The 13,983-nt window shown below is 45.6% G+C and overlaps 1 protein-coding gene across 1 annotated transcript; it reads right to left on the bottom strand.

Annotated features, from left to right (window-relative positions):
• Positions 1–902: 902 nt before the first annotated feature.
• LOC306951728 (double-headed protease inhibitor, submandibular gland-like) lies at positions 903–3,896 on the bottom strand (the record flags this gene model as incomplete). The annotated part of the gene is made up of 6 exons (XM_079542256.1): positions 903–948; positions 1,457–1,572; positions 2,233–2,278; positions 2,378–2,505; positions 3,399–3,444; positions 3,691–3,896. The coding sequence occupies 6 exons, from the start codon at positions 3,894–3,896 to the stop codon at positions 903–905; spliced, it is 588 nt and encodes a 195-aa protein (XP_079398382.1).
• Between the last annotated feature and the right edge of the window lie 10,087 nt (positions 3,897–13,983).

Genomic DNA, 13,983 nt, shown 5'->3' with positions numbered 1-13,983 from the left:
CACATGCATCACCCATACATCACCTTTCATTGCAGATAGAAACTACCTTGGATCTTCCAAGCACACCTTCCGTCCTTTCTTTCCTAGGCCTGAAGAATCCCAAACCTTTTCCTGAAGAGTCCTTTCTCTTTCCTCTGCCTCAAACACTCCTAGTGCAGCTTTTCAGATCTCTTTTCCAAGAAACCTGAGCCCAATGTAGTTTCTCCTCTGGTCCTCATTAGGCTCATTACAGCCTTGCCCAGCTGGATGCAATTTTCTGCTGATCACCACACTCTCAAGGGACACGCCCTTCAAGGAAGCAACAGTTCCTAATTTTCTTCCTTATGAGATATAGCCTCCTCCCTTTGCCATAAGCCTCCTTATAACATGCTGCCAGACTTGCCCATTGCCCAGGTGTATCAAAGCCATGTTTCCTCCATGCCAAGGCTCCCAAAAGGACTGCTTCCTCCAAGGCTCTGTGCTTCTACAAAGCCCCATCCTGACCCTTACAACAAATCCATTTATGTGCTGTAAGACGCAGAATTTGGGGAGAGCAGCAGTATTTTATAGCAACGTGTTTCCTCTTCTGATGGTTTGGAATGGGGTGACGCACTTTTGTGAGGGCTTAGGCTTTTGTGTGATGGGCGTTGCACTTTGGTCTTTATTGTGGTTTATTTCAAAACTTCTCCTGCCTGACAGATAAGTGCCTAAAAGCCTAAAGACTTTTACCTCTGCCCTGGAAAAAATAATAAAAACAATAAATAAAAAAACCACACCAGTTCACAGCAGTGAGAGTTGCTGGCTTTGATTTACTGATGGGTCAAGTCAGAAAGCAGCGTACAACAGGGTGCAGGGAAGAACATGTTGGAATTGCAGGCTTTGGAAGTGAAAGATGAATGAGGGTAAAGGTTGTGCTCCAGCACTCAGCATTCTCCATGATGCTGGAGAGACAGAGATCCATGACTCCTCCTGCAGACAAAGGAGGAAGCCAAAATCAGTGACGAATGGAAGTCCATTCTTCTGGGAAGAACCAGTGACATGGAAGATGGTTTTATAGCCCTGATGGTGACACTGCTGAATTTACATGGACAAGGCAATGCCCCGTGCTGTTCCAGTTACACCTTCACCACTCTCCTGATTCCCCAGGTTACACGTTCTGTCATGTTAAAGAGATCTGGGACAAACCCTGTAATTTTGGATATTTCCTTTAGTTAGCATTCAAATTACTGTCACAAGGAGTGCTAGGAGCCTGCAAATGAGAATCTGAATTTAGTGATGAGGGGAGGATAAGGCTCACCTGTGTTTAAGATCTGCAGTGTTTGGGGAGGGCACAGCAGAGGGAGTGCTGGGGTCAGGTTGGGGATGAGGACAGATTTACCATGGGGATAACGGGAGCACAAAGGCTCCCTGGCAGCTTCTGCCTCTGTACTGCAGCACAGCAGTGGTTTCATGGCTGCATGGGGAGCACCGTACTTACAAAACTGCAATGCAGAAGTGGCATTTGTTCCCATATGTTATGCCGTCAGAGCCGCAAAGGGGCATGTACTCTTCAGTGCAATACAGATTGGTGCTCTTGAATTCACTGCAGTCAATCTGTAGGTAATGGAGCAAGAACATATTGAGAAGCCTTTGTTTGCTGTGTTTTGCTACATGAGTGCTTTACGTTTATGTCATGGCAAAGCAAAAAAACATTTTTTCAGTGCAGGCCCCTGTTGTTCTAGCAACTCTGCAAATCCTAATGCGCTTGCCCAGCAGAGCACAAAGTGAGAAGTCAGAGGGAAAGATTACTTAAATCTACTCTCAGAAGCAGTGACATAGCCAAAGCAGTGCTCCCCAGCTGGCTGCCCACTGCCTGCTCTGCTCTGGTTCAGCAGCCAGCAGAGCGGCTGCCAAGAAGCAGTGTGTCTCAAACGGCACGGTATGAGGTCTTCCCACCCAGTAATGACAGCTGATGCTGTATGAGCCCCACACTCACCAGGAGAAGCAAGCACCTCTAGCACAGACACCATCTGAACTATGCTGTCAACGTCAACCCCTATCAGGAGCTGTCCAGGTGAGGCTGATGCTGGAGCCAGGGGTTTTGTTCAGTGTCCCCTGACCCTGGCATACTTGAGCTATTTTCATCAAATCCTTCTTCCAGGACAAATACACCAGCACAGTGCAGACATTGCTATTACATAGTTCTGACTCATTGAATTTGTGTTGTATAATGTACTTTAACAACAGTTCATAGTGCAGACTTTCAAGCTTTACCTCAGGGTGTTTTCCAGCAGTGAGCAGATCTATGTCCTCTCCATTCCTGGGGGAAGAAAGCAAGTTGAGAACTAACCAGCACAGCACAGCCACTCCAGAAGCCTCAGTACTCCTCAGACACCAAAGCCCAGATCCCAGCACTCACGCCACTGCTGAGCAGAAGGTGCACTTGTTGCTGTAGGTGACCCCATTGGTGGCATAGAGCGGGTTGTATTGCTGGCTGCAGGCTGTCCCCAGATCAGCAGTTGCTCTCATGTAGCCAGTGCAATCAACCTGAAACAGCCACAGAACAACACTTCAATCTGTGTAATATTGCGTGGTGTGAGAGGTATCTCCCATCCCCAGACTCATGGTGAGTGGGGCTGTATGGAGATGTGAGCTGCCAGCCCAACACAGTGCGGGCAAGGGAGACAGACAAGTGAAATTCTACCTTTGAGGACATCAGTCCAGCAGGATCCTGGAGGGGAAGGGTTCACAAAATGGGTTTTGTTGGTGTCATCTTGGGGCTTTCCACCCCAAATGCCACCACATAGGATCCGTGCCTACCATGCCCTACATGGCAGCAACTGCTGCTGTGAAATGTCTGCTCCACTTGAAAATGGAGCTGACGCTCACCTCGGTGTTCCTGCCATTACTCTGAGTGTACTGAAGTGAAAATTGTAGCATTATGTTAAATTGCACAGCCGGAGTGTTTCTTTACATTATCTCTCTAATCTAAAAATAGAGACAATTCTCCACATCGTGGTAGCTCCATGTATTGATAAACAAACCTCAGGGTAGATATTCTGATGGATTCCTTTTTTTTCTGTGACAAAATTATGATTTAGTCAAAATCCAGACTTCCTTGGGGAATTTCTTAATTTCAACAAACTTCTATTTAAGTCTAAGGGGAACTATTTCAACAACACCAAAGCATTATTGAAATCAAAAGATTCTGTTTTGAAGTCAGCTGTGCTACACAAGATGACATCTCAAAACTCACCACTGAAACAGATTTGCATTGTTCAAAATGAAATTAACACACATATATATGTATCTTGAAGACCTGAAATTCTCCCTTTCTATTACATTTCCGATGGGTTTGGAGCTGTACATTTTGAACACATAATTAGTGCTGGGAAGGGATTCTGCCGTCACTTTACACAGTGGCTGAGCTGGGACCATACCTTCACACACCTCCCGTCGTGCTTCTTGTCAACCGTCCCACTCCAGCTAGGAGAGAAGGAGAGGAAGGGTTAACCTGGTGGTGCCATGGAGTCACCTCAGTCATCAAGCCTGTCCACTCCCAGCCCCACTAATTAATCAGACTCAGGAGTTTTGACAAGGAAGAGACACAGCCTGCACGTTGGGAAGGCAGAAACAGGAGAAATGAAATCCACCCGTGATTAGTCACAATTCAAAAGACTTTTGGCTGCCACCTGAGCCATCATGATGGGTAATCGGGTGATCCGTACTCACAGGATTCGTCTACAGAGTGAGCACTCGTTGGGATAGGTGATGTTATCAGTGCCACACACAGGCTGGTAGATCCTGGGACAGGCAAGGTTCCCGCTGCCTGACAGCTGGTACTCACTGCAGGAGGCCTGGGAAGAGCACAAGTGGGACAGTGCTGAACAGGAAGGAAGGGTCCGCTCGTGTCCATCATGTTTTCCATGCATAGCCATGCTACAGGTGGACATTTTATTCTCTGTCATTCCTCCATGGTGAAGAAGTGGGAGCAAATCACGGTGTTCCTTACAGTATACATGAGCACAGTTTCGCGACTGAGGCTTTTGGCACAGCAGACACACACAACTGACAAAAACGATCGGTCCTTAGGGAATCAGGCAGGGGAGATATGGAGGCAGTTAGTGAAAAGCTGTGCAGATTTTCTGCTGGCACGCTGTGCCACACCAGCTCCCACTCTGCATTATTAATTGCCAGTTCTTATCACCAATGTGGCACGTTATCTTTCTCTGACAAAGATGTTTTCTTACTTGCTGGGGGAAAAATGTCATATAATTCCTGGGGGCCCTTTTTCTTCTTCCTTTGTTATTTTATTTTCTTTTCTTCTCCCTCAAGACTCCTTAGGATACGGTGTGAGTATGAATTATTCATCTATTCATAGAAACCACAACTAAATGATGCAGAAGATCTACTACTCACCTGTTGCTGACCAGGAACAAGATCTGGAAAAAAACAGAGATTATAAAATGCAAAATGTTGCAGCATCCTTGATTAAAATTCCTCTGGAATTATCAATTTCCCTACAGAGTCATCACATATATATATATATATTTTTTTTATCACTGAAAATTACTTGTTTCCTAAATATTTTATCCAGTTCAAATAAGCAAGTTATATCCTATGATTAAAAAAATAGCAATTTTTGGTGAAAATATTAACTTTGACTCACTAAGGAAGAAATAGGGTATAAATTTTCTCTCTTGAGCACTATGAGACTTAGTGGGGATAATGAGTTCATGTCAGATGGAGGCATCCTGCTAGAGTTACATAAATATTTGCACAAGGATAAAGATCATTAAAAGAGAGCTCATGTTTTACCAAACCACCACTTCTCCAGCAGGCTGAGCTCCCTTTTAGGATTCTAAAGGCATCCAGAGCCACATTTAGTTCAGTAGGAATAGAGATACCAGCAGAGAATGTAACAAAAACAACTTACTAGGAAAGGAGCTGAGAAGCACTAATCCAAGGAGGGCAGCAGCTCTCATTGCCTTCACGGCAGAGATGGCTGTGCAGCCTGTTACTTGCAGACCTGTTGCTCTTGAGGTCAGCAGAGACATTTCTCTGCCTTCGCACTCCAGACTTTATACATCCATCTTCCAACCTTATGAAGTCATCAGCTAAAGTAATTATTTGCTCTGTAAACTAAAAAAAATGTATTGATTATTGAGTTGAGCCCTAAAGAGTGGTTGTTTGTTAGAGAGATGTGCAGCGGAATTAGACAAAAATGTGAACTACACCCAGCTTGTTAAGAAAGGCGCCCTGCTGTACAGTGAGTGATTTATGCTGCCCAAACAACAGCACTGTCTCAATACTAGATGTTGTGAAATTACGTATGGAAGTTGGCAAAGCAAAAAAGCTGATTTGTTGAAAGCGTTTGAGCTTGTGCATGCTCCATTACACACGCTACACCGTGTTTGGGCTCCAGAAGACTTTTATGGCACAGCAGAATTGAACGTCCTCCACTTTTACAGAAATGAAGTCTGGGGCTTGGCAGGCAGCAGCGTCTTTTGAAGATGCTGAGGGCACAATGAATATCTCCACAGTCTCCTTTGTACTTCACTGGTGCACTTGATTTCTCACTGAGGGGACTGAAACAGTCATCACAGCAGAAAAGCGTTACCTAAGACTTCACAAGTTTAAGAGGCACGTCCATGTAGAAGGAGGAATTATTCATCTGTTGGCAATCAATGTGAACCCGATTAAGAAACAATGAGAATAGCAAACCTTAAAGCTGAACGTTCTTTCATCTCACTGGAAAACAAGAGGTGTTCTGTGCAGATGAAAAGAGCTTGCTTAATGCTCAGGTAATGCATAAAACTATTGCAGCCACAACAAACAGAAGGTGAGTCCACACATCCCCCCTTCTATTACACCACAATAAATTTACAGCGTCACGTTCCCTAAAACATACCTTTCAGCTAAGTGAAGAACAGAGGTTTCACTAAGTAGTTCAACGCTGTCACAGATATATGGCAAAACAAATATCTCATAAAACACATTTTTGATTGAAGGTTGTAATGAAAGAGAAGTGAGGAATGGAACACATTTATGCTTTAGAAGGAACCTGATCCACACACGTGGCCTTAAAGGCATCCTACATTTTAAATGGGGAACCAGAACCGTTTTTCTCATTATCCTGGGAGGTGTTCAAGCCTTAGCATGGGCACATAAATCATAAAAATGCAGCTGAAAGCGTAAGGAGCTGCAGTCACAAAATAGAGCTTGTAGGCTTTGGCCTGTTCATGTCAATGAAATCATTTTCCTGAAAAATAAATGAGTAATGTTCTTTGGAGCTCATTCACAAATATCAAGAGTTGAAGGGTTCCTTTCAAAGCTGTTTCTGTTGTATTCTTAGCACGCTGAGCGACGTGACTGTCAGATTTCTTGAACTGATCAGAAGCATATTTGGAAGGCAAGCAGTAATCACTGAAGCTTTAATATTGGTTTTTCCCCAGGGACAAGAATGCCTGAGCTGAAAATGAGGCTTCCTCAAACTTTGCACCAGCCATCAACAGAGATCAAGGAATGGCTTAGGTTGGAGGGGAGCTTAAAACCCAGCCCGTTCCAACCCCTGCCGTGGGCTGGCTACTCCCACCAGCTCAGGCTGCCCAGGGCTCCATCCCACATGGTCCTGAGCACCCCAGGGATGAGGCATGCACAGCTTTGCTAGGGAGATAGCATTGCTGCTTCTGCAGAGAGGCTACAGGAGCACAACCTATCCCTTCTTCAACCTATGATCCCCCACCCAGGTCTGAAAGCCCTGGATCCTGAAACCTGTACTGCTTTTCTCTGTTCTCCCAGGCTGAGCTCCATCTCCTTCTTGGAGAGCTTTAGTATATGGTGGAGAACAGTGTCATCCTCCTGTGTGGCCAGCACCTGTCCTTGATTAATAAGCTCCTTCTGGGAGACCTTTAATCCTCTAAATGCCTAAGAATACAGCCAGCCAGCCCTGCACCAAAAGCTCCATCAGAGAGAGGTAGAGGAGCAAGGACAGAGTCTTACTACAGGGCCTATAAACCAGGATGAGATAATTGGTAGCGGTTAGGGCAGGGCAGCTGGGTGAAGTGTTACGTGGGATTGCATAAAGAGCTTGATTAATAAGAAACAGAAGGGAATGGGATAGAAATAATTGCTGATCAGCAGATGGGTTGACGCAGGCATTAGGAAGAATGAAAAACAACTGTCTCAATGCATTTGGAGGAGTGAGCTTCAGGAAATGCCATACACATGTTGCAAATGGGAAGAGGAAGATGAACACACCTGCCCAAATCCCTGTGTGTTGCTGGAGTTTCATGATGGTGGATCAGTAAAGTGAGTTTGAGGATTATTTCTAGCCTTTTTTTCTAAAGATGTGAGATCTGCTGGAAAGATCAAATAAAACTCTTTCAGCTATTTTAAGTTCCAAGATGGTAATTGTATTCAAGAAGATTATAGCCACATGAGAGGGAAAACACTGGCAGTCACACGATGCATTCCCTTGTGCTTCAGTAAATTTCCCGTAACCCTGGAAATTCTCCCCAGTTCCCAACTCAGCGCCTTGCCATCATCAGTGTTATTTTCTGAGAATCTTCTCCTCTGCTTTTGAGATTCTCTATCTCAAAGAAATCCATAATCTGTCATGACCTAAAAAAGATTTTCATTAATTTTCCCTGCTTTATGGGCTGCGCTGCTGCAGGGACGAACGCTCGACGCATTTCCTTCCCCTGCTTCTGGACCCACTGCAGGATGGAGCAAAACACATTGCTGTTACTGGAGCGATGCACACGGGGGCAGGACTGGATCTCCTATGAGGATGGGAATTCAATTTAGAGCGAGTAAAGCCCCTGCTCTAAGCCGTGCTCTTGTGATATTTCTCCTTGCAGCTCAGCTATCTGATCGCTGCCTGCATATCTCCTGCTGCTGAAGCACAGATGATATCTCAGGGAAGAAGGGTGTCTGGAATTATTTGGCTTATAGCAACGAGCTCAGGATCTGGCCCAGCACATCCCAATCCCTCAGCTCCATCACTGCAATAGCTGTGACACAGCCAGACCCCAAAACAGCATCTCCAGGCAGTTTTATTTTAAAGCGTAATTTTATTTTTCCCCGCACTGACAAACCTGAATGAAGTGCTGATGAAGCCCTAGGGAAAAGCTGCATCAACAGCAAAGTCTAGACTGGCCCGAGGTGTGTTCTGGCCGGCAACAAGTAGAGAAATACATAAAACAGAAGAACTGATATAAAATAGAGCAGAACAAAATAACTGCATCAATGTGTTAATCAGTTTGCAGGGTAATTGAATGGCATTTCCTAAATTCACTGTCACCAGATAATGACACAAGGTGCTGAGGTATCACTAAGGAACCGTGCTGTAAAGCACCTCGGCCGGCAGACACTGTTTTCTGCCTAGAATTTCCTGGAGGGAGAGTTAGATTAGTAATGATGAGAGGATATTGTGTTGTATTGTGTCAGGATTTTATTGAGCAGCAACAACAAAATAATGATTGTCAGCGATGCTTGTGACAGAACTTTGCCCTCCTCATCATCCTGCAGAGCTGGGCCTGGTGCAGAGGTGGGGGGAATTTTGGGGTTCCATGTTGCTTTCCACCACCTCCTCAGCAGTGCAGCTCCATGGCAAGATGGAGATTTGTCCCATCTCGGCTCACATTTTCCCCTCTATGACCTGTATTTTGCTGTTCAGAGGACACGGCCCCTGCAAGATGCACTTTGAAGACTGCTGGGACCCTGAGAGCAACTGGGATCATCACTTGTCTTCAAGACAGGAAGGTTCCTTGAGGCCCTCCTCATCCTCATTGCCCTCCTCATCTTCACTTTCATCCCAAAGAGGGGCTTGGCACTGAATGGTTGCAGAATTGGACAGAAGCTGTCTCCCTTAGGAGAGCTGCTCTCTGCTCTCTGCAAAGTGACACATTGTCACTTAAGATCATTAACTATTTGACTGTGAGCCCTCTGCCCGTACAGCACACCGCACTGCCGGCACTTTGGTGTTAATGAATAATAAATTAACGCTATGACTCTGAGCCCTTCCTTTCATCAGCCAAGATTTCCAGGGGCCCAAGGATCTCAAAGGATTCTCTACAAGCGACAGCTGACGTAATTAACTACAAGCAGCAGCTAAGTGGTGGGTGAGGTGATAAACGGCTGTGGCAGCTCCTGTGTGCGGTCCTCTGAGCATCATGTAGTGTACCGTATCCCACCCCCGCGAGCACCGTGAGCTCAGATGCAGGCAGGCAGATCTGAGAATCACAGAATCATCAAATGGTTTGGGTTGGAAAGGGCCTAAAAGCCCATCTACCCTAACCCCTACTGTGGGCTGGCTGCCCCCCACCAGATCAGTCTGCACAGATCCCCATCCAACCTGGTCTTCAGCTCTTGTCCAGGGATGGGGCACCCACAGCTCTGGGCAGCAGTACCAGTGTTACACCAACCTCTGAGTAAAGAATCTCACCTAAATCTTTCCTCTTTTAGTTTAAAGCCTCTCTCCCTTATTCTATCTCTATTAGACCATGTAAAAATTTGCTCACCTTCCTGGTTGCAAGCTCCTTTCAAGTACTGGAAGACTGCAATGAGATCTTCTCTCAGCCTTCCCTTCTTGACATTGAACATACCCAGTTCCCTCAACCTTTCTTCATAAGAGAGGTGCTCCAGCCCTCTTATCATCTTCGTGGCCTCCTGTGGACCTGCTCCAACAGTTCCACATCTTTCTCATGCTGGGGCCCCAGGCCTGGATGCAATACTGCACGTGGCTTCCAATGAGAGCAGAGCAGAGGGGGGCAATCACTTTCCTCGCCCTGCTGCCACCCCTCTGTTGGTGCTGCACAGATGGGAAAATATCCCATCCTCTGCTTCAGGAGGCAAAACACGTGGCTGCAGAAAGGCTTCCCACACCTATGGGTACCCACCACCACTTTATTTTCAGCTCCTAAGGGGACAGACAGTGCCTGTACAGGGTGGCCTGAACATTGCACTGGGTCTCATCCCCAGCAGAGGTTTTCTTTTGAAAATCTAGAAGAAAGCAGAAGCTCATGGCCTTTTGGAGGGGTTCATCTCTTCATAAATCAGACAATCCATTATTTCTCCTAGTAATTTACCCATTAATAACCACACCCCAGGACTGTTGCAGTGAAGCAATCACACAGCATCTTTAAAATATATTAAAAAAAACCAAAACAGCAGCATGATACGTAGTATGAAAGCAAGACATAAATGCTGAAAGATTTTTTTATTGAGCATAATTTCAGGCTTTATCAGGAGCTCTCAAAGTTCGGAATGAGGCTTTGTGCAGCATCCACTATAGGGGACACAGCCAGGGAGAGTCCTTCTGTCCGAGCTGGAGCCTGGTGGGCTGTGATGTGAGCACTGTGCAGGGCACAGCAAAGTGAGAGCCCAGTGAGTTCTGCAGAGAAAGAACTCAGGACCTCAGAGGCAGAATCTCTGCACTTCTGCTGTGCATCCATCCCTCTGCTTAAGGATACATCACAGAGGAACTTAACCAAAACAGAACATTTGGAAAGCTGTTCTAGCTATTTCCTCTTATTACTAACATTCAAAGACATGATAAAGACTTAATTTAAAAGAAGAACAAATAGTGTGTAGGAAATAGACTGTATTTGCTGGAAGCGAGCTCTTCAGCAAATTAGCCAATGTGGAGATTAAGATCTCTGCTAAACGTTGTTTCTTTATACCTGAAAGAAAGGAATCCCTGGTAAACCCTCACACTTTAAAAAAAAATATTGCCCTTGCTAGTAGGAAAACAAAACAACCTTCCTCCAACAACAATCTCCAACCAGTCCCCGAATTTGATAAGACAGTTGAAGTTCACCTCTTAGTTAGCAAAGAGATTTATTTTCATACACCCAGAAAAGCATTGCAGAATAAACATTTGCTGGCATATGTTACGCCATAGACCCGCAGTGTGGGATGTACTCCTGAGAGCAGAAATTGCGGGGTACGGCGCAGGCACTGCAGTCACCCTGTAGATCGATGCAGCCTTGTGCTCACAAAAATACCCTCAGCAGCAGATCTATCAGCAGGGCAATGCCAGGAGACCCCCCCCCCCCAAGCCCTGGGCTTTCCCCAGTACCGACCATCAGCAGCTATCAAAGAAGAGCTTAAGGACAGGGCAGGAATAGTGCAGTACATTCCTGCAGTGCCCTCTGAGTCTCCAGTGATGTAAATCCCATGTAAATATCTTCAGTGCTGCTGCAGTAACCGTGACAATAACTTGGACACCAACTGAATGCTGCACTGTTTATTTTATTTTATTTTTTTTAAACGATCAGATGAAAGTGGCCATTTCACTCGGTAATATCTGTAGCAAATATTGCTCAGACCGTGGGATGACTCAGGGCTTTCAAACGCTCAATCACAATGCGATTAGTAATGATTTATATGGAAACTACTTTGAGGAAAGAAATGATGGAGAAAAAAATTGAAAGGTCTGTCGCTTACCTTCAGTGCAGTGGGATCTGGAAAAAAAGAAGGGAATAGGAAGTGTGACACAAATGCAATTCATCTCCTCCCTTAGCGTTAAAATCCGTGAGTGCATGTCCTGAATAAACAACTTTCAATTCGGTCTATGACTCTCAGACAAAAGGAATTTCAGGCAAAACGTGCCACACTGAGGTTTACAACAGCGATTCTGTACTACATTTTTTCTCATGTGGTTACAGCCTGGGTGGAGAAGAATGTGCAAAATGAAAGAGAGGAAGAGAAAGCAATTTTCTGTGATTCACAGGATGAGCAAGGCCAGGTACTCAGAGATAAGCAAGTTGCTGGGGAAGCAGGGCCGCAGAGCTGGCATGGACTGGCAGCAGCTCCTGCTTGCAGCTCACAATAGCACCAAAATAACGGGAGGGCTCAGCGAGGTGTAACTCCCCTAACGCTGCTGCAGCCGTTCAGCCTCTCCAATTGCATCTCAGTTCAGGATGACTGCAAGAGACGTTCGCTTCCATTCAGTAAAATAATTGTGACTCTGGAGTGTTTTGGAGGTTCGATAGTGGATGTCAGAGTCGCCGGGTGGTACCACGTACATGTCACTGCTTTCATTATGCATAAACTAGCACTGAGCGCGGAGCTGTTCCCACAGTTGTTCTTACCCACTCAGTTCTGTTGCTAAAATATTACCCCATAAGTGATAGTCTTTGATGTCAAGTCTTTTCAACACCATCTCTCTAGGAGTAAATAAGTCCTTGTAGAACACAGCTCTTTCCAGTCTGAGGATGTTTGTTGTGTTTTTACAGCCGGCACTCGACGAAGCGCGGAGCAGGAGCACAGCCCCTCACCTGGGCAGCGGCAAAGAGCAGAAGTGCATCGTGCTCATGGAATGTGGCCCTTCTGCCCTTGGATGGCGACCTGATCTGTGTGTGCGTGGCTGTGTGCATTCACGTTTGTTTTACCCACCCTTACTCTGAAATAACCGGCGTTCATGCTCTGGTGTCAGGGTTGTAAATCTTGATGGCACTTACAGAGGTGAGCCACAAAGAATGCTTCTTTATCAACAGCAATCACAGGTTTAAATATGTGAAGTATGCCCTTGGCTTCATTATTTCTAGTGAAGTGTGTGACAGGTGCCTGCTGAAGGACCGTGGAAAATTCCTGTGGGCAAAAGAGCAACTGTACAAACCTGAAGAGAGAATGCTGCTGGATTTCCTCCATGTGCATGTTATCAGTGCTTATCTATATGCAGTGCTTTCTCAATGTTCCTGGCAAAATGTTGTTAAACTGAATTGAATGTCTTCCAGAGTGGAAAGTCTTAATTGTTGTGCTTCATCCCGATAGAATCCTTGAATCGTTTGAGTTGGAAGGGATCTTTCAAGGCCTTCTGGTGCAACCCCCTGCAAGGAACAGGGACACAGTTCCATCAGTGCTCAGAGCTCCTCCTGACCTTGTCTGTCTCCATGGACGGGGCACCACCACCTCTATTGGCAGCCTGTGTCAGTGGCTCACCACCCGCATTGTAAATAATGTCTTTCTTATGTCCAGTCTAAATCTCCTCTCTTCCAGCTTGAAACCATTTCCCCTTTTTCTATCAATAATGTGTCGTCAAGTCATCGTAAATCCAGGAAAACTCTGAGCTGGGAGAGAGAGCAAGAGGGGGACCAGGGGCTGAAAAGAGTCCTGGAACTGGACAAGCAATGGAAGAAGATTTATGGCCATTTGCAAAGAACTAACAATTGCTATTTTCCCTAAAAGCCATTAGCATTGTGGGGTAGATTTGCAGCAGCAGACTGATAGCCTGATGATGACAGAATGATGTGAGGCCCACAGCCTGGATCCCAGAAAATTTCAATCCAAACTGGAAATCACTCCTTCATCCATCTACCCATCTCAGCATAAATCCTTTGTTTTACCACCAAAGAATCCTTCTTTTGAACGACCTCATTCCATCAAGGAAAAGAAACGTTTAAGGGAGGAATTATTTTTTGTAACTTTTATTAAATTTTCTCTCATGTGGATCAAGAAAACATCAGTTAAATACACCAACAAAGGACAAAAGTGGAATAAATTTCACTGACAATGAGCCAATGACAGAGGTCACACTCAAAAGCAGAGGGATACTTTGTCCTCAGACTGCAAAACACTGCTCAGATACTCGGGCTGAGGAAAGACCAGTAGGCAAAAGCAGAACCAGACCTAGCAAGGCATTCATCTCCAAACACTTGGTGATCATTAAAGGACAAGATGAGAAAAACCTTGCAATGTCATTTGGAGGACCCAGGCATGCAGGCAGGGCAGACTAACATGTCCGAAAAACATGCACCTCACTAGCAGCTGTGCCCATGGGTATGGACCATGGATAGCAGGCCATGGGATTGGCCCTGCATTTGGCCACCACTGCACCCTGAGCTGCCTTCACTGCTAATGCTGCGCAAGGAAAGTGCGCTGCTTGTATCATAGGGGAGCTCAGCCAGCATCAGCAGTTTGTAGCAACATTTCAGCTGTCTAAAAGGGTCTGAACACTAATGGAGGCTGACTATCATTTATGCGCAAAGTCACACAGCCGAGGTTTATGCATCTGTATTT

This window comes from Tetrao urogallus (genome assembly GCF_951394365.1).
Source record: "Tetrao urogallus genome assembly, chromosome: 14".
Classification (NCBI taxonomy): domain Eukaryota; kingdom Metazoa; phylum Chordata; class Aves; order Galliformes; family Phasianidae; genus Tetrao; species Tetrao urogallus.
The sequence above is the reverse complement of the archived record's forward strand: the minus strand, read 5'-3'. Positions and strand labels throughout refer to the sequence as shown.